This window comes from Drosophila subobscura, chromosome E, assembly GCF_008121235.1.
Source record: "Drosophila subobscura isolate 14011-0131.10 chromosome E, UCBerk_Dsub_1.0, whole genome shotgun sequence".
Classification (NCBI taxonomy): Eukaryota; Metazoa; Arthropoda; class Insecta; order Diptera; family Drosophilidae; genus Drosophila; species Drosophila subobscura.
Window position 1 is genome coordinate 13,430,792 of NC_048531.1, and position 24,610 is coordinate 13,455,401.

The following is a 24,610-nucleotide window of genomic DNA, read 5'->3' on the forward strand; positions in this document are numbered from 1 at the left end:
GTTGCTTGTCTGGTATGTATGAGCATTTGTATACGTTCTCCGTGCTGGCGCCCTCTGTTGATTTTTACATCAACTAATACACCAAATAGGCACGGAAATAGTCGCGGCTTACAGCACTGGAAACTACCGGAATTTCGTAAGACTGTAAATGGGCAATTCCAATCAGAATTAATTAATGAAAATCATTAATATTGCAAGCAATCATTCAGTTCTTCGTCTGCCTGGAAAGTTATCTTCAAATTGCGATTAATTCGAGGCATGGCAAACATTTAATGGCTGCATTTAAGGTATGTCTCCAACTAGCAGTTCAACCGACAAACCACTAGCAGCCAGAATTAATTCAAATCGCATCAGCGATTATCGAAAACAAAGCAAAACAAAACAAACAACGAGCCGCCCTCAGGATTAACACCAGATCGGTTCCAGAGCATAAAAACAACAAACAAACAACAAGCAACAGGAGCACAGCCAACATACACACACACATGAGCATCATCCCTTGGGAAGATCATCATTAACATTTGCGCAAATCCTCGAGGCGCCGTCGCCGTCGCCGCGGCTACTGTTTGGCTTGGTATTGAGTCTCGAGTAGGATGCGGCTGTCAGTTTGCTCCGCTGCCCATTATCGGGGCGTTAATTACTTGAGCGTTGTCTCTGCCCTGCCCTGCCCTGCCTGCTCAGTCCCGTCTGCCCATCTAGATCCGCACTTTAAGATTCCGCCGATGCCGAAAGTCTGCGCCTCAATGCATTTTCTATTTCCATTTGCCATTTCCAATATCGTTCTCATTCTTATTCCCATTTCCATTTACATTTCACTTTGTTTCGCTTTCCCCCCCTCTCTGCATTTCCTTTCCCTGTGCATCGCATCGCATCCTTTTTGATTATTTTCATAATCTGTGCCACTTGCGATCTCTGGCATTTGATAAACCAACTGTAACTGATACTTTTGCTCTCCCTCTCTCTCTCCCTCCATTCCTTGGGTACTTTAGTATTGTATGAGGCCTGTTCCTCTCTCCCCTTCCCATTCAGCATTGTTCCTTCGCCTGGCAGGTAAATGCTGAAAAGATGGAGGATGGAGCAGGGGGCAGGTGGGTGGTCTTCCCGCCAGGCCAAAGTGCAAACTGCAGAAACTTTCTAACGGTATTTTGGCGTGACGCAGGCCATTTGTGGGACGACGACTGTGACGACTGCTGTGCCGTTGTGTTGCGTTTCCGTTCCGTTCCGCATACGGTGCTGGTGGCAGTGTTCTAGTTTCCCCCCTCGCTGTTGTCCTTGCTTTTTGCTGTTTTCTAATCAAACATTTGTGAGCTGCTGCCTGCGCTGGCTGTTGCTCACTTTACAGTTTCCAATTTATACACACACACTCGCACACATTCATCGTTTCATATTCCTATTCCGTTTTGTTGGCTAATTTAAAAACTTTTCTTATCAGTTGATGGAATCTAAAATTGCATTTTTATGGCACTTCCTTCCTTTCTATTTCTCCCGTTCTCTCTCTCTCTCTCTCATTCTTTGACCCGCCTATCGACACTTTCGTTTGCGAAAAGTTTCTCATTTATGGACTGGAATTCGTTCTGTGCAAAGTTATTTCTCATTATTTGTTACGATTATTATGCGCTGCCAGAGGGTACTTTGATTTTGGAGTGAAGGTTTATCCTCGATTTACCCCATATATAATGCAGAGTGATAGGAAGCAGCAATCCAAGTTTATTGCCCAACAAAATGAAGATCGAATGAGCAAATCATTTCACTTTTGTCTTTCCTCCACTTAAGGGACAGACAGCCTTTGAATCGACAGCCTAATTAGGATGTCTCTGGATCATGCTGAGGAATTAACAAAGTCAAAACGCAATTGTTACAGGACCGGGGACAATGTCATGCTGATTAAATTACAAATTTCCCAGGCAATCAAAAGTAAGCAAAGGATCGCTGACAAATGTCGGCTGGGGGATCGGCATCTTGCATCAATTAAAGTTTCCATTGTTTTCCAGAACCGCAACTACAACTACTGCTGACCCCTTGACCCCCTTTGGTCTTGTCTGGCCTCGGGGCAAACTGAAATTGGGCCATGTCTTCATCTTCATCTTCAACGTCATCTTCCACTCCCTGACGAGGGTTGGGTTCAACAATCAGCAATCCTGTGCGTCCTGCCGACTACCTAACTGTTGCTAGCAATGGGTAGGAAGTGGCAGCTGTCCATTGTGCCACGCCCACGGATGGCAAATGAGTGCGCGCGCCCATTTATGCAAATTTAATTAGCAGCAACTGGGCGAAAAAGCAGACCATGATGTACGGGCTTGACGTTGGCCCCCGCCTGCTCGCCTCCTCCCCCCCTGGACAAATGCGCCCGATCAGGCGCTCATAAATCAATTTAAATGGCCATCTCAGCAGGCGAAAGAGTGGAGCCGAGGGAGCGGAGGTCCCGGCACGACGGTGAATGTTTGAAATTGTCTGTAATTATAGTGAAAACACTTGGCACACAGCAGACTCCGTACCCCCACTGCATCCTCCACTGCACCGCTGAGTTCTCCTAGGCAAAAGTCGGCAAAAATTGATTTAAAATATTTTTCTGGCAACATCGTGAGCGGACCACATGCACACGGGATCGTGTCCGTGGCCACGTTGTGTGGCCATAATTCAAAATTTATGTCTTTTGAAATTATTTTAATGTCTCTAATGGAACCTGCCCCCGCCGGGCACCCGCCCACCCGCCCACACGCGACTCGTACATAAATAATGAGAATCTTAATTTCATTGAAGACTTCCCTGAGAGTGCCAAATGGCCGGCTGTAGATCGAAAACAATCGCATCTAATTGTGGCTAAAACTCAATCAGTGATCGTATATCAATCGAGGATCGGGGATCAGATCAGATCAGATCAGATCCCCCCACAATGCCAATTGGTAGTACGCTCCCGGACCGCATGCAGTGGACACATTTTGTAGGAAGACCTGGAATGCCAGCACAATCATGAGGACCCCCCACGGATCTCAGCTCATCTCTCTCCCTATGCCATCACAATCTGGGGCGATAAATATCTCGCTGTTGTAGCTACAAGTCTTCGTCTTCGTCTGCTCATCCTCCTCCTCCAGCTCCTCCTCGAGCTCCTCCTGCTGCTGCTGTCGCACAGTCAATCGGTCGTCTGTGGCACCATTAAAGCGATATCATGTCGAGCATTGGTGTAAGCAGAAATGTCCAAGTACAACATCGATTACAAGATCCCATGCAGAGCGAAGCACGAGGCTCGGTCTCGGGTCTGAGCTGTTGCCTGATTGAGACGATGCCATCGATATGGCATGGAACCCTTGGCCAGGGTTCTCCATTTCCGATCTGATTAGTGTGTGTATTGGAGGCTTTCCCACAGCCAGGACAAGGGGACTCTGGCTCCTGGGGTCAAGCCGAGACTCCTCTTCTCGCCACGACGCCAGAGTGATACGAAAACAAATTGAAATTGGCATCCCGCGCTTGTTGGTCGCTAATTTATTGGCCATTCGACTTGTGTGCCTAGAATTTTAATTGAATATTAACACCTTTGGCAGAGGCTTCATCTTGGACCAAGAGGCAGTTCGATATGCCGGACTGGAGCGGTGCTGGCGACCGCGGTTCCCTGTGTCGGGCGGGGCATTGGTCAAGTGCCGCGAGCGTTGCACACAATTCAATTTTTGTGTGTCTTTGTGGCATTGATTTATTCAACGGTTCGCCACCCGCCGTCTCCTGCGTGTGTGGGTTTTATTTGCCGTTGCCTCTCGACACCAATTCTGGTAGCGAGAGGAAATTGGTTATTTATAAGTGTCAGCGATGATTAAATTGGGATAGCACAAGGCACCATTGCCAGCGGAGCATATCCGTTCCAACTCAAATGGGATCTCCCCTTGGGCTTATCTACAAATTGGACAGCCTCCCACTGCGTTGACACTCCCACTGTCCCGACTGTCCCAGGACAAGTGCAAATTGTTTCCAACTATTTAATTAATATGAAAATTATTTAAATGTTTGCAGCAAGCAAGAATCCCCGCCTGGGCGGGCTCCACACAGCAACTCGGATGGCCTGGCAGATGGGAGATGGTGGAAGAGAATCAAAATCTAATCTTGGGCCAGCGATCAGAACGAGATCAGCGAATTCCGCACCATCAGCAGGCATTGGGGGGCTGGGCGTGCGATTATTTATTGACACTTGAAACCAAAGGGGAAGATGAGCCAACTCCAACTCCAGCACCAAGTGCAAGTCCAGGCTGGGATTGCCGGGCCGGCCAAGGCGTTGCCGCCTGTGACAGCAGATGGTGTCGGATCGGTTGGTCGGTTGGTTGGTCGCTTGGTTGGCATTCCTGGCAGGCAGGCAGGCAGGCACCTTCTCTCTCTCAGTGCACGCGAGCCCAGAACGTAGAGAGCCCGGATCGGACCGCCCGCCTGGCTCCTCGACACTCTACTCGACTGTTTGATTTATGCTCGCGTAATTGTTGGTTTAAACGTTTTCGCCAAATGGAGCAGGGAAGGGGAGATGGGGATGTGGATGTGGATGGGGTTGGGGTTGGGGGCACGGGCTGGCAAGCAACGTTTATGACACCACAACGAAATGTGAGGCATGTGCACAGGGTTGTCGAGTGACGGAATAGTGTTGGAAAAACTCTTGCTGGAATATAATATATCCCGGAGAATAGTTCGAAAATATTTATGCATAATTCTTGGACCATCCCTTGGCTTGCATACTTATACATATGTCCAGCACAGACATTCTACCACCTGACAACCCTAATCAGTCCCAATCTTGATCATAAATATAACCACATATTTGTTCCTACATATTCATCGTTGCCGTGGCCTTAAATTTCAGCTTCAGCTTCAGCTTCTCACGTCACACCCCCGGGACCACCTTGCAGCTGCCGCATTCGCTTATTTTCGTTCGTTTGTCATCATTTTATCAATAAATTTCAATTTTCAGGTTCCCTATCCAGCCACGAGACACGAGACCCGACCCGTATCGTGTCCGCATCCTTGTGGGCCGGCCGGACTGCCGGTCGCCTGTGAAATCCGAAGTGTAAAATTGATTTAAATGGCTCGTGAGTGAAGGAGATAATTTTCAGTTGTCAGATGCTTGTAATATTTATGTGTCGGCGATTATTATGGCTCCCTGCCCTGACCAGGCCGCAACATCGTTTAATGTTACCCACGCGTGAAAATTACTTACTTCTTCCAGCACTTCGCGGGCACCCAGGGCGACCGACGCTTAACTCATTTTTAATATGAATAATTGTGGCAAATTACAAGGCAATTGCACAGCCACAGTCCCCTCTCTCTTTACAGGATCCTGCAGCTAGCTGCAGCGGAGGGCAGGGACTGCTGCCAGTTGGTAATTGAATTGGAGGCCAATTATCGGCGGAGCAGCAGCAGTGCGCGCGTGAGAGAACTTTTTAAATTTCCGGTGGGCTGGGACACCTCCTCGAAATTGGGTATTACGAAACGATTCAGAGAGTTTATCGTTCAGGCTTTTACATGCTGCATAATTACCCGCTTGGTGCTGGTTATTAACATAATTTCTTAGCATTTTAGGCTCCGGCATTGACTGGAAATCTGAACACAAGTCAGTCGCCACTAATTTATGATTGACCAGGCAAATGAACGCCCAATCCCGAAACACTCAAAGCTAATTACCCACACACGGACGGACCTCAGTTTGGTTTAGATTTATGGCGTAAAATTAATAATAATTTCAACTAAATTAATAATGGCCAATGAAGGCTGCTTTATGGCCCGTTTCCAGATGATTAACAATGTGCGCACGTTTCCAAATGGCCCAGGGACCATCAAAATACTCTTCCATACAATTTAAATGTTTGTTTACCATTTCTAATCATCTGCGGCAATGCCATGGCTCATAATGCGGTGCGCTGCGGTACGGCATCCAGTGGATGCTGTGTGCAGGCGCCTGGCGGGGCATTGTGCTTACCCATGGACACGGGCTGGAGCCGAGGGCCGCTGCACAGCAGGTGACTGTTGAAGAGTTTAGGCGCGCGTGTGCCAGCCTCGTTATTATCTTCATTCTTAACACCAGCGATAGAGGACAGAGCAGGGCTGAGGGGCAGCAGGAGGGTATCCGGACATCAGACAGATGACGCGGTTGATGGGACTTTCTCTCTCTCCCCCAAACCGATGGATCCACAGAATTGTGGTGTTGCCTCTGCCTCGTTTTTCTCATTCATGTTCGACAAGATTTTTATCGCACTTTTTCATTAACATTTTGTGGGCATCGAATACGACTCCGACTTGTACGTTCCAACTTTGTTTTATGATCATCTTTATGTGTTTTCTCGTTCTCTTGACATTCCCAACTGTTGTCGTTGTCGCTGTCGCTGGCTGTCTCTGCCTCCGCCTAATTCCACTGAAATATGATCTGTTATTATGTAAATTTTACGATTTTCTAATTTTTTAACACTTATTTTTGGTTGTTTTGTGGCGCCAAAAATGTGTCCAATGCTGTAAGTGAGACGGGAAATTGCCAGCGGGAGGGGAGATCGATCTACAAATATTGTATGGGATAGGATATGTGTGGGCTGTGGACGATCTTGATTAGAAGCCACAGCCTGGCGCCCCATCAATCCATCAAAATTGTGGAGTTTTTTAATAAATGTTCCTACCTTTCCTTCTAGTTTTTGTTACATTCATTTTGGGTGGTCGTACGAGAGATCCATGGCCCGCTTATGGTATCCAAAAAATGCTAAAGAAATAACTTTTAAGAGTGTTTATTTTGTGGAAAGTTTTCCCTGTTTATTCAATATAAAAATAAAATCAAAAAAAAGCAGCAATAATAATTTAATATTAAAGAACACACTTTAATCCATTGAATTTCCATTTTCAAATTGCATTCAGTTCAGGTGAAACCGAAGAAGCCGCAACCGTGCAAGCAGCCACGCACCCACGCATCCTGGCATCGGTCCTGGCAAGCAGTGCGCACTCGTAATTGTAATTACGGCTGTGTGGCAAAACGGAAACCCAAGCCAAGATGCACTGATATGAGATACAAATGCGGCGCAGGCACATAATTAAAATGGGAATGCAGGAGCAGCAGCAGCTAGTGAGCATAATATGTACAATGCCTATGCAGTACATATCCACATGTACATGTGCATGTACATTACATACACACAAATGTAACTATGTATGAACATCGTATAGGATGCAATTACAGCTACACTTTTCAATATGGCGACCATTGCGCATGTCGCTGCCATGGCCGACCAATCACAAATTTGTTGCTGCTCCATTGTGGCTGTGTGCGTGTGTGTCTGTGTCTGCAGTTTCTTTGTGTGTGTGTGTGCGGGGAACAGGTAACCTGGAAGGGGCGGCGTCTTACAACCTGTTTATCTGCTCTTTCATTTGCACAAAGCAGTGGCTCTCAAACTGTTGCTGATCATACAGCAGAGAGAGAGAGAGAGAGAGAGAGCATGTGAGAGCAGAGAGCATTTGTTGCGTTGCTAAGCCCACAGCACAGTCGCGGCACCAAAAAGTGTGCGGCGTATTAAACAAATCAAGAAAGATGCTAGCCACAGTCCTGTCTAGTGGAACATATCTGTATATACTTTTAGCAGCTGTACTTTTTCATAATTATATGTATATAATTTTGGACAGAATTTCAATGCAGGTATCAACACAAATAATACTTAAAACAAAGCTCTATAATGACAAAAAAATATATATATTTTTCAAAATAAATGTAGAAACATACTTAAATGTTTGTATGCTTGTTTGTACATACATATTTCTAGAACCCTTCATCAGCTGTTGCTTAGTGCTCTACATAAATGCATCACTATTTCTGGCCTCTAGTGTAGAATACACTCTCTCGCTCACTGCGGCTCTCTCGATGTTAACCATGATTAACTATATAAGGTGGTCCGGATTGGTGGCGTTCGGGTGTGCTCGGTCACTAAATGTTCAGTGCGTGATCGTTAATGCGAAAGGTTGTATATTAACCCCACCAAATTAAACAAAATAGCTTAAACTCATTTTCATGTAATGGGCAACTTTAAACTCACTCTTACTGCGCAGAAGCCTTTCACTCGCACTCACAAGCAGCATAGATAAGTGACAAACGGGCCCGACGAGACCACCTTATATAGTTACTTCATGTCTCGATGTTAACAGTGTGCGTATCACACCCTCTAGAGCGAACAGCACAGACACATGACCCATCTCGCTCGCACACACCAATGCCAGTGTCGGCGGCACCAACCAGATTTGTTGGCCATTGCATTTGGCCTTTTCCAATTTCTGCCTTCAGTTTTTCTCTTGCGCTGCCACGCTGCGGTTCGTTTTGTTCGCCGTTCGGTTCGCTGCCTCACGTCGCGTCGCTCAACTTCGATCCGGATCCGGATCCGGCGGCCTTTCGCTCGACTCTCGCACAAAATATTTAAATATAATTTCTCAATGAATGAAATGAAATGCAACAAATTAACGCACACGAAAACGACAACAAAATAGAAAGATAAATTAATCTAATCAATCTGCTGGCGGCCATCTTTTAGCTGGCACTGTTTCAGTGTCGCACCTTTTGACGTGCGTTAGTCTGGCACGGTCCGAGTCGCGGCACAGTTAGAGCAAAGCTCCACGAGAGGAGCTCACGTGTTCGCACAGTGCGTAAGAATGATGTGCGGCCCTGCACAAGTGGCGCCACTTCCAGTGGTGGTGCAAAAGTGTTAAAGCTCGTACATAACTGTGTGTGCGAGAGTGTGTGTGTTTGTGTGTGTGATAGTGCCTGGCACATAAGCCGACCCCCCACCCAAAACATCATCTTTTGTTTGGATATATCAAAAATCGAAATCGGAGAGTCCCCAAGTGTAACAAAAGCACAAAAACAAAACTAAAGCAAAGCAACAAACACGGATATATACAACCACATCAAGCAGATTCATAAATAATCAAACTACAGGTGAGCCACCGATTGGATTACTTTAAGAATTCAATTTGCCGACGGCAACACGCAGCTGGCGGGAAAAGAGTGAGAGAATGTAGGAGGAGCAGGCCATAGATTATGCTCGTACCATTCTTAGGATAGGTTCCACTACAGAATATTCATATCTGGAACATACATTAATGATAGCTGATCTTGGATCTATAGGCTTTGGAGTACATGGAGGAAATGCTCCGCAGAGTGAATGCAGATCCCACCTTCTACGAGTGTGTGTGCCAAATGGGAAGTCTTCACATGTTTCCATTCTAATGCATCGATCTATCATGGCAATCGATTCACAACTTGTATGACTAGGCATCCATCTTCTATTTGCGGGCAGTGCGAGAGGGCGAATTCGATGCAATTCCGACATTGGCGGTTTCCAAATTGCCTTCAAGAGAACACAGCTACTTGAAGGCACTTGAAATATTTTCTAGAATTCATGTTTGGAGATATTTGGGAAATGTAATTGTTTACACGGCTCCCCCTCCTGAGTGGGCGAAAATTGGATATCCACGGATACACCCACTCCTCGCGGATGATATGTACATGTGTATTTATTAATTAGAGGAAAAGTAGGCACCGAATGAAAGAAAGAAAAACCCATTTCCAGTTGACATTCATTCATCACTGGGGAACCGCTCCGCACCAGCAGCACATCTCTCGAGAGGCTCCGTCTTGTGGCCATCGGATCCATTTCGTTCCGCGCGTTTATTTATAAAGCAGTTTCGCTTCATCATGCAAATTTATCTTTTGGGACGCGAAATATGAACAAAATTATTAACTAATCGAGGGGGTTACACACACACACACACACATACACATCTCGTATCGGCTCTATTTCTTGAGGAAAGTTTCGGTTGAGTGGGAAACTGGTCGGTCAGTGGACCAGTTCCTGTCTGGCCATGCTAAATTGCTGATATAAATAGTAAGGAAATTCTTGATGGGATTGGAAGCGTTTAAATGAATTGGCCAGCGCGTGTGTGTGTTTGTCTGGTCGCTGCCAGGGAGTCGCTAGTGGGTCTGATTAATGGGGTGCGGAGATGGAAACAGTTGCTACAATAATGATGTTGTGTTACCAGAGCCAGTCGCCAGCGCCATCAATGGTAGCAGCACAGCAGCAAAGTTGCCAAATTGACAAATTAACGCATTCCTCGAGGCAAGAACAGATGCAAGATGCTGCATGCAACATGGCAGATACGCAAGCGTAGCGATCTGTCTTTGATCTGACATTTTACGCACTGCCCTACAGAATTCGTCGTAATTTGGCTACATTTTCAATTTTAAAAATTACATTTGGGTTTCATTCAAAACTTTGGCAAATGTAGCGCAAAAATGTGACGAAGATGAGCGGTGGAACAGCAGCAGCAGCGGAGGAAGGGACTCTGTCTGTACATCTTTGTGTGCAAAGCCCATTAAATTGACAAATTTCATTCATTACGTTGCAAGTTCTTTTTTTGATTTGTGAGTGCGTGTGTCTGCCTCACGTGGGGGCAACAATTAAGCAGACTATAAAGTCTATAAATACAGTTGGCGGCTGTATCTGTATCTGGCAGATAACAATTGCTTGGCAAAGCAGCCAGACAGTGGCCATTCCTGGAATGGCGGTGGTGTGCCCCAACAGGTTGGCACCGTCACCCAATAACAGCCTCTCCAGGCGATTACATTAAGTAAACACAGACATTGGGCCCCCCCCCAGTATGTGGCTGCAAAACAGTCGTCGGTTGGCACGATCAATGGAACACAATCGAAGGCAATCCAGGGCTTCAAGCAGTTCCCTTTCAGAGCTTAAAGTGCGAGCAGGCAGCAGAGAGGCAACTTCTTTGTTGAACATTTCCATCAAAACTATCTACAAATCACTGCCACAAAAGGAACAATCACGACAGAAGACAACAGTTTTTATAGTAAGTTGACTTTAATCACAAACTAATTAGGCAGCAGCAAGCAGCATCCACAACAATTCAATTTGATTAACAGCCCAATAGAATACTCACAGAAAAAGAAACAAATGCAGCGAGGTGTCCGCTTTCAGACCCCCACAATAACACTCAAATTAAAATCTTATAAAAGTCAAACTTAACAGCAGAGCAAACAGCAGAGCAGCAACCCGACAGAAATGCGATAGATACTCTCGCATAGATAGAAGAAACGTTGGAAATAAATAACGAAATTTGTAAAATAAATTAAATTAATTTTATTCGAGGCAGACAGCGGATAAGAAATCTCCCGCATACAAGTTGAGAGCCGAAGACAGTAGAAGAAATGCAGTGGGAAATCCACCTTAGATAGAGCATCTTTTGGGGCTCCGGCTACTGGCTCTGGCTGTGTAACGGAGTTGAGCTATTAATTTGGGCTGCTATCTTGGAGCTACTATGTAGAGCTGTTGGTGTGTCATCGAGCTGCTCCCCGATCCTATAGGTTGGGAATTTATCGCGTATTTCGTTTCACTTTCGCATGCTGCTTGTTTACTTGCGTCAAACATGAAACAAGAAAGAAAGAACAGAAGAAAACAACAGAAAAGAAACAACAACAAAAATCGAAAAAGAAAGAGAATCCAATTCGTTATGTGGGGGAACGACTGGCGGGACGGGGGGGATCCCACTAGGCCGATGACTCAAGAGCATAGAGCCAACTTGGCGTTGGTATTTTTGTTACAGCAGCCAAAACGAAATCTCTTCTCTATTTTCTTGTTTTTGTATATATAATCTGCCCCGGAATACACACGAGAACTGAAAACAGATCCAAGAATATCTCGAACACACACATGTAGATGTAGATGTAGCTGTATATGAAGATGTAGATGTAGATGTGTGTGTACATGGGGGATATCTATCTGTGTATCTACATGTGTATCTGTTATAGCTAAACAGAGATCGATTGCATATATCAAAGTTTGCTATAAAATATAGCCAAAAGATATTCTATCTGGGGGATACACTCGCTCTCTTTCTTGCTCTCTCTCTCTCTCTCTCTGGTTATGTCCCCTGCCTGTGTGTAAGAAGAGACCAGCGACAGCGACGCCGTCGTTTGGTAATTTTAGAAATATTCTTAGAACTGAATACAGAAATCTGAAATCAGAGAAAAACCGAAACACCACGCGCCCCAACACCCAAGCCCCCATATGAACCACACACAGATCTCGCCTCTGCAGTATATTGTGTAAAAAGTTTATTTCTGTAAGAGTTCTCTCTCTCCCTCACTCTCTCTCTCTTGGCTATGGTTGGAGCACGAGTGCCCAAACAATATTTCCAATAATCGAACATGTTGTATCTATAATTGTACGCGGATTAGTTAATCATATTTGACACCATGGGGTCCAAGCGGTGCCCTGCGATTCGTTTTGTTTTGATTTCTGAGGGGGGAAATCTCTTGTTCAACATTTCCCGATCATCATTCATTGCCATATTCCAATGGCAATTTCAACAGTTTTAATGTGTCTCAATTAGCATTTTGCTTTAATATGCCCATCAAAATATGAGAAATCTTTGCGCTAATTAGCTGGATAAATTGTGTTGGGAAAACCATTTGGAAACGCTTGAAATTTGCACAAATATCTGATAAATCCACTAACAATTGCTCAACTCTCGATTCTCTCTCTTTGCAGCGCTCAAATTACCAAAGAAAAAGTGAAAAATAAACGTAGAATAAGTAGGATCTAGAATCGATCGAGGTACCCACCCGATCCCGATCCCCGCACCCAGCTCTGCTTTCGTTTCCCGCCCAAAATGCTTCAACATCCTGCCACAGATTTCTACGATCTGGCGGCGGCCAATGCGGCTGCTGTCCTCACCGCCCGCCACACGCCGCCCTACAGCCCCACAGGCCTGAGTGGCTCCGTGGCGCTCCTCACCAACAACAACAACAACAACAGCAGCACTGGGAATAGCAACAACAACAACAACAATCTGGACATTATGACGCACAATGGAGTGGGTGGCGGAGGAGGTGGACTGCACCTAACTGGCGGCAGCAATGGAGGCGTGACGGGCGGAGGCGCTGCCTCGGGCGGCAGGGAGAATCTGCCCAGCTTCGGCTTCACCCAGGAGCAGGTGGCCTGCGTCTGCGAGGTGAGTTTTGCCTTGAATCTGAGTCTGTGCAACGATCTAATCTAAGCCAAAATCCAGGTTCTGCAGCAGGCTGGCAACATCGAGAGACTGGGCCGCTTCCTCTGGTCGCTGCCACAATGTGATAAGCTGCAGCTGAACGAGTCCGTGCTGAAGGCCAAGGCGGTCGTTGCATTCCATCGTGGCCAGTACAAGGAGCTGTATCGCCTGCTCGAGCATCATCACTTTTCGCCCCAAAATCACGCCAAGCTTCAGGCCCTGTGGTTGAAAGGTGAGCCAGGGATTCCTCCAACTCCTGCCCCTCTGTTGCTGCTCCTCTGCTTAACCCCAAATCGAAATTCTTTCTCTCCGGCTGTGTAGCGCATTATGTGGAAGCCGAAAAACTGCGCGGAAGACCCTTGGGTGCTGTTGGCAAATATCGGGTTCGTCGCAAATTTCCATTGCCCCGCACCATCTGGGATGGCGAGGAGACGAGCTACTGTTTTAAGGTGAGTCGAGGACTCCAACAACTTTTCATTTTAATTGTGGCAGTGCCAGTGGCAGTGCCAGGGCTCTCCCTGCTCTGACCAAAAAGAAATCGTAGAAATGTCTGCACGCCTGTCTGATTGCATTTGCCGCTGGTATGAGGAGGGGTTTGTGGGTTTTCGGTCGTTTGTTATGTGTGTTCCTGCAGGGTTAACGCCTTCTGTTTGTGCCGGGTGTGTCCTGCCCAGTGCAGGCTTTCAATTGATTACAACTGATTTGTGATTTGTTTACATTTAATTATGCTTATTTCTCGCTTCTCTCTTTCTTAGGAGAAATCACGCTCTGTACTGAGAGACTGGTACTCGCACAATCCATATCCATCGCCCAGGGAGAAACGCGATCTGGCCGAGGCCACCGGACTGACCACCACACAGGTGAGATAATCATTCCCTCTGCGGTTGATGGCTGCCAAGGAGCTCTTGGCTCTTCACAAATTTCAATTGCAATTCCTCACCAATGACATGCACATCGCATACCCATCCTCCACTTGTTAATTGCCACTCATTAATCATGCCACAAATATTCATTGAGTAATCGAGAATTTTATTTCTCTGCTCTCTCGCCTTTGCAGGTTTCCAATTGGTTCAAGAATCGACGACAAAGAGACCGAGCCGCCGAGCATAAAGAGTGAGTTTTGTATGAAATTATCAAGATATTTAGGAATTTATTAGCTGAGCCACAATGTCACAGTGCCTTTAGTTTTCTATTAGCTGTTCCAAGTGTTAAATGATTCACTCCGTGGGGTGCTGGCCTTTGAAGTTTCTGTCCTTCCTCGCTAGCTGGCGTTGGGTCAGCAGATCTCTACAAGAGGATACAGATATGTAGATATACACACAGATATCTGTACATCAGTTTGTTTATGTTTCATTTTTCGAAATGTCCCGCGGCAAGTGTCAAGCACAGAACAAAAGCGTATACCAGATTATATATTAATTTGCATTTAAATATTTCAATTACAAAACCTGGCGACATTTACTACCAAGGTCATTGAGTGAGGGGCTTGAGGGGGGTGTGGCCTGTGGCTAATTAGTGCCAAGGACAAGACCGCCAAAAGTGGCACACGCGCTGGTGGGGGGTGGAAGCGCTGACAAAGTCATTAACATATTGTTCCAAATTCCAAAACATATTCTCTCGATATATTCACATATTTGTTTTATTATACCCGGTACTCGAAGAGTAAATAGGGTATATTGTATTTGTGCACATAACGGTTGTATGTAACGCACAGAAGGAAACGTTTCCGACCCCATAAAGTATATATATTCTTGATCAGCATCAATAGCCGAGTCTCTGTCTGTCTGTCTGTCTGTCCGTCTGTCCGTCTGTCCGTCTGTCCGTCCTGATGAGCGCCTAGTACTCAGAGACTATAAGAGCTAGAGCCACCAAATTTTGCATCCAGACTTCTGTATGCTCACACTGTTACAAGTGTATTTCAAAATGAGCCACGCCCCCTTCCGCCTCCGCAAAAGGGCGAAAACCTCCCAAATCTACAATTTTGAAGATGGCAGAAAACTAAAAACGCCATTCCGTAGGGAATGACCATATCTATCAGATCACCAAATTGGGATACGATTGGATCATTATTATAGCCACAATGAAGAAATTAATTTGCAGTAGCCAAACCCACCCCGTCCCGCAGCATTCACACTCTGCTTCGCGCTGTTTATGGCCTGGCCCCTGACACGTCACTGCCTCTGCCGCTGCCTCTGCCGCTGCCTCTGCCGCTGCCTCTGCCGCTGCCTCTGCCACTGACTCTGCCGCGACTCTGCAGTGTGTGTCTATAGGGGAAGGTGGCGAGCTAAAGGAGCGTGTTGGCGTGAGTAGTGTTGTTGATGTAGATGACAGATGAAGAAAAAATGTAAAATTTGACAAATAACCGCTAAGTTGCAGATGTAGTACTGAGTGCCGGGTATAAAAGTTGTGACGCGTAAGAAGCGTCTCACACGTCCCTTCTCGTTTTTATTTAATTTGTGGGATGTGTTTGTGTTTGTGTTTCGGGTATGAGCAGAGACAGACGTACACTTCGGCATACATATGTGTGGCAGGCCTCGTCACTAATTAAAATCCCCAGTCCTTTGCCCGATCCCGTTCCCGTTCCCGTCCTGTCGAAACATCTGCATTTCCGCTTAAGCAAATACTCAAGAAAACTCTTTTCGGACTGGCAGTGGAGAGTGCAAGGGAGTGCCCGGGAGATGCCTGACTGCCGATAGGAAACATTTACATTCTCTCAAATATTAAACATCCTCTCTGCCGACAGCATCCTTTTTGTTTGCACGCTGTCCAGTGCAAGATCCTGCTGCTGCTAGAAGTCATGTGAAGTGCAAACAGTCGATGGAAATTTCGAATGGATTTTTGAAGTGGCCGCGTCTGTCTTTGCTCTCTATCTCTGTCTGTGCTAACTATTGCTATTAACTATTATTAGTTGTAAACTTTCCCCGGAATGGTAGTTCCATTATGCTAAATGGTGTATCACTTACGGGAGGGAACAGCTAGGAGAAATTGTCGCAATCAAAATTTGTACACACAATGTATGGAAAACGTAAGACTGAATGGTGCTGTTAAGGCTGTAAAAAATATTAAAAATGGGATGGCAGTGGCAACCGCACTGCACTGCAGCAGCACTCACAGACACACACACACACACACACATACGCTCTGCGCTGCGCTGCTCTGCTCTCTGCGATAGTTCGTCGCTGCGTATCTCCATCGTGTTCGTTGTTGTTGTTGCTGTTGTTTGCTGCTGGCCCTGTTGTTGCTGGTAACTTGATATATGTTTATGGCTGTTTGTTGCCTCGATGAGCAACCAACTCAACTCGCTTTGCTGCGCTGCGCTGCTGCTACTTTAACTTTTTTCCATATTGTTTTTTTTTCCCCCCATCAACATCTTCAGCCTCTTCTTCTCCTCCTCTTCTTTTTTTGCATGTGCACTCGCTCTGCCTGTGTGTGTGTGTGTGCCATGCAGCTTTGGTGGCAGTCAGCAAACCACAACGGCGCCAAATCTGAATCTAAAGCGGCACTTTGAACAGAGAGCACAACAGACACAAATGGCCAAGTAAAGTGGTTATTGTTTAAATAGGCAGTACCTTGGGAATAGGCAGAGAAACACAGAGCGAGAGAGTGAGAGCGCTTAGGTATGTAGATGTCCTAGGCAAGGTGAATTTGCCAACAAGCTGACGTTGCCCGCTGTAGGGAGGGGAATAACTTATTCACCACGCACAAACCACCAAGTGCTAGAAAGGGATAGAGATAAGAGATGGCCCTGTGGTAAATTCTCCTTGGTTCTAGGTGCCTTACATTTATTCAACTAACGCCCCACACACATCAAAATTGGGTTGGTGCTATGTAGGATCGATCCCTTTTCCGTTTCATCATTCAACTGAAGATAAAAAACAGGGCCATGCGCATGTAGTCCAATGTCGTGGATATGCCTATTATAATCGTACGATAGCGATCGAGGCACATAAGCAGGTACAGCTGGTACTTCTTGTTGGTCACCTCGAAGTTCCACAGGTTGGACATGGCGCCGAGCAGGTCCCAGTTCTGATCAAAGCTCAGCCACGAGTGTTGCTCGGCCACGTACTGGAAGATGCCAAAGTAGAAGAGGGCCACGAGTAGCGGGAAAAGAAGCGGCAGCAGGATGACAAAACACAGCAGGCAGCTATAGGCGAGCTTCAGCAATGTGGGAAAGGGCAGCGGCTCCAGCCAGATATCCTGCAGATCTGACAGCAATGGCTGCATATAGTACACCATGCGACCCAGCACTGAGATCTTCTTCCACTGTGGATTGCATGTGGAAATTAAGAGATTGCCCGCAGTTTGGATTGCTCTACCGTGGGACTTACCACTTTCCGCTTGTGCAGCGGTTTTCTCCAGGCCTTGTGCATGTTTCTACTGTTTTCCACAAGGAATTTGGCAGAACTATCTTTTGTGTTGATCAATTTTGAAACAATTTTGGGTTTGTTCCTTAACTATTTTGAAGTAATGCGCTGACACTTTTTCAGTTTTCAGTCATTCAATTGAATTCTATGTATGTATTTCGTTATGGAAATTCGACAAACTGGTGTATTTTTTTAGCCAAGTTTTCACGAAACTTTTAGCAAAGAAAACTCTATGGGCACGCAAATCTTTCATCTCCAATTTGATTGATCCGATCCGCTTTGGCCGTAACTGCAGTTGTTAAGGGAATTTTCAGGCCATGTATTAGCTTCACTCTCTCCATCCCTTTCCTTCCCTCTCCCTACTTTCTGTTCCTTCCAGTCGCAGTCTGTTTCCAGCAGTAGCAGCAGCCAGCGAGCAACCATCATACTTCTTCATACAACAACTACACTACCGATGCGACCCAGTCCGAGTTCCACTTCCAGTCCCAAGTCCCATCCCATTCTCCCCTTCCTCTGCCCCCATCCCTCTCGCTGTTTGTATATGTTTTTCTCTCCTCCTCGTCGTCGTCGTCGTCGTCATCATTTTGCGTTCGTCGAATGCCACGGTTGGCTGGAGGGTAGCTGGGCAGGGTATCAGGTTACCACAAAATGTGCGTGTGTTCTTTATTCGTTCGCCCTGCTCAAACCCCCGTCCCCCTCTACCCATCACCATCACCTACCCCGCGCTGCGTCCCTCTCCTTCCATCTGCTGTCTCCAGCGCGTTATTCATTTTTATTCGTTTTATTGTACATTCTGTTTTATTATTATGTATTTTGCGCTTTTGCCCGTCGTCTGTCCGCTCTTCACTCCTCTCCGCTCTCTTCATGCTTCGCTTTTGTGTGTTGTTTTCGTTGCCCTGCTCTTGCGCTCTTGCGCTCTTTCTCTCTGCATCTCCCATCTCTTTCGCTGATGGCGTTGATAATGATGTCGTTGGTGATGATGGACCCAGTCCCGTCCCGTTGCACGGGATTTGACGCATCCCCCCACACTCCACTCCCCCGCTCTGCGCTGGTGAGTGCTCGTCAAGTACTCTCGCCTACAATTGGAGATCTTGGGGAAACTCCAACTTGACCTCTCTGCCTGGGTCTTGATATGGTTTCCCCCCCAACCGTCCCATCAAACACTCTAAGCTGCTTAGAGTTCCGCTCGGCCAAGAGTCGTGAGGATTACATAAAAGTTTGGTTGGGCACCGCGGGGGGTCACAAGAGTTACAGCTGTAGCAGAGAGAGAGAGAGAGAGAGAGACTCCCTCCGCCGCTGGGGCATGGCAATTAAAAGGCAACAAAATTATTAAAAAAAACTGTCAAAACAATCCACAGCCAGCATAAAATGCGCCACACGCCACACGGCCAAAAACATGGCATGGAATGGAAAACGTTTCTCGGACAGATAATAAAATATCTTATAACGATGACAGGGGAGAAGAGACCTTGCGATGGGCTGGGGAGACCTCTCTGTGCTCTTCGCTGGTTAATCGTTAAGATCTTAAATAGTTGTGGACCATGGCACAATGCTTAGGTAGAGATAGACACTGGCTAGACGAAAATTCCCCCAAACCTCCAAGTCAGCCTCCACTCCTTCTCCTGCACCGCTTTGGGGTCGTCTCTCTCTGTGTGGAGTGTCAGAGGGTCGCCACGAGCATTAACAACAGCCACCACACACATGCGTAAATTAAATGATAATTTATGATCAACACCTTTTCAGATTCCACTTATGGATCGGATCGCTGTTCTCCGTTTAGTTGGGTGTCCTGCTGCGCACACGTCCCGAGATTTGTGTACCGATCGCGCAATGCGATAACTCAACCTGTTCTGTTCTCCCTCTTTGGCCTTCTCTCCTTCGAACGATTTCTCTCCCGATTCCTCGCGATCTCACGTCGGATCGATCTCCCTGTGCGCCGGGTTAGGGCCACGAAGCAGCGCCTCCACTGGCTCTCTCTCTCTCTCTCTCTGTGGTGTGTTGTCTGTTTGTTTTTTTAGGATTTATTGGCTTATAATTTTTATTAGCAGTGGAATTCCTTGGAAGCGCCCATGTTCCAGCCATCATCTACCCTTAACCCTATGATGGGAAGATCTCTCCTTCATTTGCCTTTTGTCTCTGAGACAGTTGGAGACTCTTGATAGACTTAGTCTTCCCATAGTTGTGCTACTTCCTGTGGAAACCCTTTAAGAACAACTTCATTCACGTGACAATTTCTCTACTGCTGCCCTGTCCCTGCCCCGTTTCCACTTCAAACATAATCCGATCATGCATTATTACCAAGCTAATGAATCTCCGAGTCCCGTCCCGTGCGCGTCCCAACAGAAATGGCTTAAAACTACATATACAAAAATCAATTGAGCAAACAAGTTAAAAAATATTAATTCCTCCTCAATGAGCACAGACCCCAAATAAAAAGGAAAAGAAAAGCTCAAAGAACCTTTTTCAGGTGGAGGGGGAGAAGACCACACACCGAGAACGAGGCCCATAACCTGCTTCTTGATTTTGTTATAAACTTTATGTGACATTCACTTCTTGTGGGGGAATCGTCCTTGAGCGTGGCTACACCTCCAGCCCTGAGCATGGAAAAATCGAACTGGAACATTTGTTTCATAAGTGCAATCACTGGAAGGTACACCGAAGGACAGTCAGCCAGGCAGGGCAGTCCTACATAGGAGCTGGCGCTCTTCTCTTTCCGCTTCAGTGTTGTCTGTGAGAGGCGTGGGGTGGGGGGGCCTTGGTAAGTGTTGCAGAGAGAACCGAACAAACAGCGAAACAAGAGAGAGAGAGAGAAGCAGAAACTATGAAATTCTGGTAATTCGATATCATTGTTTATATGCTGCTGCTGCTGCTGCTCCTTCTTCTGCCTGCCAGCCAGCGGCTTCTGCTGTCTTTTGTTTGCTCCCCACTTTGGGCCCCGACCCCGTCCACGAACTGGGCTGGATATGGTGGATGTTGGATGGATGATGGCTGGCTGGATGGGGGCGTTTCGTTTGCGTTTTCCCATATTTGCCGAGTTCTATCGATTTTTGTTTAGAGCAGCGCTACTTTAATGTCCACAAAGGGATTTCGCTGGAGAAGAAGTAAGGGGACTCCATCGACACTCCTCCACTCCACTCCATTCCTTGGCTATTGTTCGTCAAATGTCACATGTGCCCGCCGCCGTCGAAGTTCAAGTTCAAGACACAGAACCGAAAGACAATTATGAATTGCCATCGCTGTTGGTGGCACTGATCCTGATCCTCCTCTCCTCTGTGGATATAATCTACAATTACATGATTGCCGATATCATACAGCTGGGGACCCAGTGGAGCTCGCGCTGTATGTGGGCCTCCGTCGGAATCTGCAGCCGCCGCGGAGTCAGCAAATACCCAGGCAGAGCAAGGGGCAGGGGCCCATGCCCTGTTCTCCGTCTCTGTCTGTTTGGGGCTGATCGCAAATTTGTCGAGTGTGCGCTTAAATGTTTTGCATTGCCATGGCCGGGGCTGGGTCGCAGGCCTGCCTGTTCCGATACCCTTGGATACAGGATGCATATTCGCTGAGTCAGTTGTTCAGCTCGCCAGCGGGTTAAATCTGATCTTTGCCTCCACGAATGAGGGTCAGGAAGTTGCTTTAACGTTTCTATTCCCTCCACACACACTCTCAAACTGCTGCCAGAACGTTCTTCCATAAGTCATGGCTTCAATTCAGCATAAAAGGGTATTTAATGTTCTGGTTGTGCCTTGTTGCTGTCGCTCATCAATTTGTTGTGCTGCAAACTGGTTTCCGCGGCTGCCGGCTGGCTGCCTGATTGTGCCTGGCCATGCAATTGGCGACAAGATTAACACTTTGCCATGCCGCTGATGTGATATCCGCTGAAAGGCAATTGCTCGAATTTCAATTATGTTACGCCTCTCTGGCTGGGTGGAGGTGTGGGTGGAGGTGTTATGCCATTAACGCATCATTTCAACAATTGTCAGGCCCCAGGGGATGTCATGTCTAAAATTAACCCCAAAGTGCTACCCGATTGGAATGCCATTTACAGAACCAGCCACAAAACAATAATAAGAGTCAAGCTACTTAACTTTCGGGCCACAAGTGCCACAGGCAGGCAGTAGGGGGTGTGTGTGTGCATCAACATCCCCCAATCGAAAGTGACGTGACGCAGCTCAAATAACTGTAGCTGAAATCAGATGCCACGCAGACGCCGAACGCTCTGGGGAATGCAATAATGATATCTCCCTCTCGCTCTCGCTATCGCTCCCTCTCGTGTCATACTGTCTGGGGCAACACCTCAGGAAAAAGGAACATGAGACCATTTATAGATATGAGAGAGAGAGAAGGCGAGAGACAACGATTTCCTTCCGGAAACTACTTCCATATTTTCAATTGCATTGGCTGTGTGTGTATGCTGTGTGCCCCGTCATTTGTCATTTGTTTATAAATAAATTATGCACTCCCAATGGGAATGTGTGGGTGTGTTGACAGCTGTAAATTAGTTGCAACAATTGACACATTTTAATGTAAACGATGCTGACATCTCTGGGCATGCATACGCGTACATATCCCTGGTGGTTACACGACGGCCAATGTACCATTTAGAGTAGCGTTTGTACCGAACAATGTAAATTCTGCATTGTAGAGCACTTCTTCAGTGCTATAAACCTAATAAATTCGCTTCAGTGCAGACTAAACCCTCCTGTAGCTTTACAGTTTTGTAGCCACTGAACCAACTAGTAGTTTCGCAGTGATTTCTCTTAAATTTGTAACTTATCTGCAGTTGCTAATCTATCGATTCGTTTTACTTTCAGCGGCTCCACGGACAAGCAACACTTGGACTCCTCCAGCGATTCGGAGATGGAGGGCAGCATGTTGCCCAGTCAAAGCGCACAACAGCAGCAACAACAACAACAACAGCAGCAGCAACAGCAGCAGTCACCCAACAACAACGGCCTGCATCAGCAGCAACTGCAGCAGCAGCATGCTGCCGCCGAGCAACAGAGTCTGCAACATCATCCCCACCAGCAACACCATCCCGCCGGCACTGGGGCCACAAGCGTCGCCAGTAAGACCGGTCACAGCGGGGCAGGAGGAGGAGGTGGTGGCGGCGGTGGGGGAGGTGGCGGCACTGCAACAGCAACACAAATGCAAATGCCGCCCCTCTCCGCAGCCGTCGCATATTCCCACCTGCACAGTGTGATGGGCGCCATGCCCATGACCGCCATGTACGACATGGGGGAGTATCAGCACTTATGATTCTAGTTGGAGGCGGCTGCTGCCGCCACCAGCGCCAGCGCCAGCGGGAGCGGGAAGGCAAGCGGAAGCAGCAGCAACAATGCCTACGGATGGCACCAGCAGCGTCAGCGCCAGCAGGATCTGTCGGAGAGCTTTTACTTCTGATCGATTCTGGAGCGCAGCTGAACGGAACCTTAGCAATATTTAGAGAGAGAGAGAGAGAGAGAGGAGAGAGGAGAGAGAGCGCATCGTCGTAGCAACAAATTCTATATAAACGTTAAACACAGCAACAACACTTTCTGCATAATCTAGCATTTTTCTGCAAACAAATGGAAAGAGAGAGATATAGAGATAGTGTGGGAGAGGTGAAGCGAGAGGGAGACAAACAGGCACCACGCTGCAGCACAAGCTTTTGGCAGACTACGCCCCACCCCAAAACAAAGAGAGAGAGAGCACATGGAAGAGAGAGATAACTGGAGAGAAACTTCAAACTGCAACTGCAACTGCAACTGCATCGATCTGTGTAAATAGCTAGGCTAGGCTTTAGTTTTAGAGCGGTTGGAGGAGGAGGGAGGGAGGTACAACCGAAATGCAAATCAAATCGAAATGTGCAAACAATTATACATATACGACTATTATATACCTATTATTATATATCTACCTAATGCATAAATTATACACTTTTAATTGTAGCCACTAGTAATCCATATTTTTGTTAACAATAAATTCTATTAAATTATTTTCAAATGATCAAATGAATGTTAAGATCCCACGCCCTCCCATACCACTATTAAGCCTATGTAAATTACTATAAGTAGTCTGCACTTATTACCCACTGACCGACCACGAACACAACAATGAGAGCCTGAGAGCCGGTCTACCCTGTCTACACTAATCCACGCCGACAGGTAAGCCCGCTAATGCTAATGGCCACGTCTAATGGGCGTCGTCGGCGCGTGCGTTCCTCTCACACGCGACCCGTCAGCAGATCCTGCACGTCTCGTGTAATGAGTGCGTGTCTCTCTGCGCAAAGTTTGAACAGCACTTGGCAACCAACGCAAGACAGGACTGTCGAGGGGCGGCGCTTGGCAACCGAACGGTGCTGTGGCGGGGTGCGAACGGGCTGTCGGGCTGGGTGTCGCGGTGTCTATGTCTGGCCGTGGGGGTGGATGCTGTCTGACTGGTTGATTTGTTTATTGATACTGTACTTACATATTGCAGACGTCGTCGTAGCTTCCAGTCACTGCCCTCCCCCATTCGTCGTCGTCCTTGCCCATGCCATGCCACCCCCCCGCTGAACGTTGCCAGGGAGAACGGGACCAGCAGCACACACGTGTCTGGGCTGCGACTGTCTCTGACTCTGATTGAGATTGATGGTAACATATCTGGTTACAAAATATTTTGACTTCTTTTATCTTGCGGCGGCTTTTTGCCGATAATTTAATTACGGCCTTAATGTGTTTGTTCTTCTTTCTGTCTTGTGGAAAATTAAATTAATGACCGCCCACCTGCAGGAAGGATATTTGGTGGCGGCAGTGGGCAATGGAAACCCTGGAATTTTACACCTTTCATTGAAGACTCTTCTCCGAAAATTGTCATACAAAAGGGATTACTCGATAAACCGAGTTCCGAATGCCATCACCATTTGTACGCTCCTTTAACTCAAAGACAATCTGTGAAATGCCTTAAAGGGGCTTATGTGGAACACAATCGGGCATTGATAATGGAGGAGGACCGGGCATGTGTGTCTTGTGTGCCTTTTATGGTGATCCTCTGGAGCTGTCAATGAACTGTCAACAGTTTGTATGCCGTTGTATTGATGGACTTGTAACCTCATTGACCTTTTAGACCCCAGGAATGCACTCGTTCATTGTCGAGAGTAAGTGTGCATTCATTTGCAATGGCCAACAACTTTAGTAAGTATAGCTCGCACCATTATTGTTTGCTGGTTCGCGTTTTCTTTTTGT

General features: G+C 46.8%; 2 protein-coding genes across 3 annotated transcripts in view; one reads left to right on the forward strand and one right to left on the reverse strand.

Annotated features, from left to right (window-relative positions):
• LOC117891925 (protein sine oculis) overlaps nt 1–23,007 on the forward strand; it is a 28,201-nt gene extending 5,194 nt beyond the window's left edge. Inside the window, exons 1-7 of one of the 2 annotated variants that reach the window (XM_034797756.1) lie at nt 8,286–8,923; nt 12,549–13,011; nt 13,069–13,279; nt 13,369–13,496; nt 13,803–13,907; nt 14,105–14,160; nt 22,220–23,007. In XM_034797756.1, the coding sequence (XP_034653647.1) occupies nt 12,670–13,011; nt 13,069–13,279; nt 13,369–13,496; nt 13,803–13,907; nt 14,105–14,160; nt 22,220–22,664 (1,287 nt within the window). In that variant the 5' untranslated portion in view covers nt 8,286–8,923; nt 12,549–12,669 and the 3' untranslated portion in view covers nt 22,665–23,007. Of the gene's footprint in view, nt 1–8,285; nt 8,924–12,548; nt 13,012–13,068; nt 13,280–13,368; nt 13,497–13,802; nt 13,908–14,104; nt 14,161–22,219 lie in introns of those variants that run through there. The other variant, XM_034797757.1, reaches the window with a different exon arrangement.
• On the reverse strand, nt 16,876–17,498 carry LOC117891929. The gene is made up of 2 exons (XM_034797764.1): nt 17,376–17,498; nt 16,876–17,310 (listed from the first exon to the last, which is right to left on the reverse strand). The coding sequence occupies exons 1-2, from the start codon at nt 17,415–17,417 to the stop codon at nt 16,906–16,908; spliced, it is 447 nt and encodes a 148-aa protein (XP_034653655.1). The 5' UTR covers nt 17,418–17,498; the 3' UTR covers nt 16,876–16,905.
• Nucleotides 23,008–24,610: the final 1,603 nt, after the last annotated feature.

Bases quoted from the DNA above. Each gene is read 5' to 3' on its own strand.
- LOC117891929 (XM_034797764.1), bottom strand. From the start codon at position 17,417: ATGCACAAGGCCTGGAGAAAACCGCTGCACAAGCGGAAAGTG. The intron at 17,311-17,375 runs GTAAGTCCCACG...TGCAATCCACAG, and splicing joins CGCTGCACAAGCGGAAAGTG to TGGAAGAAGATCTCAGTGCT.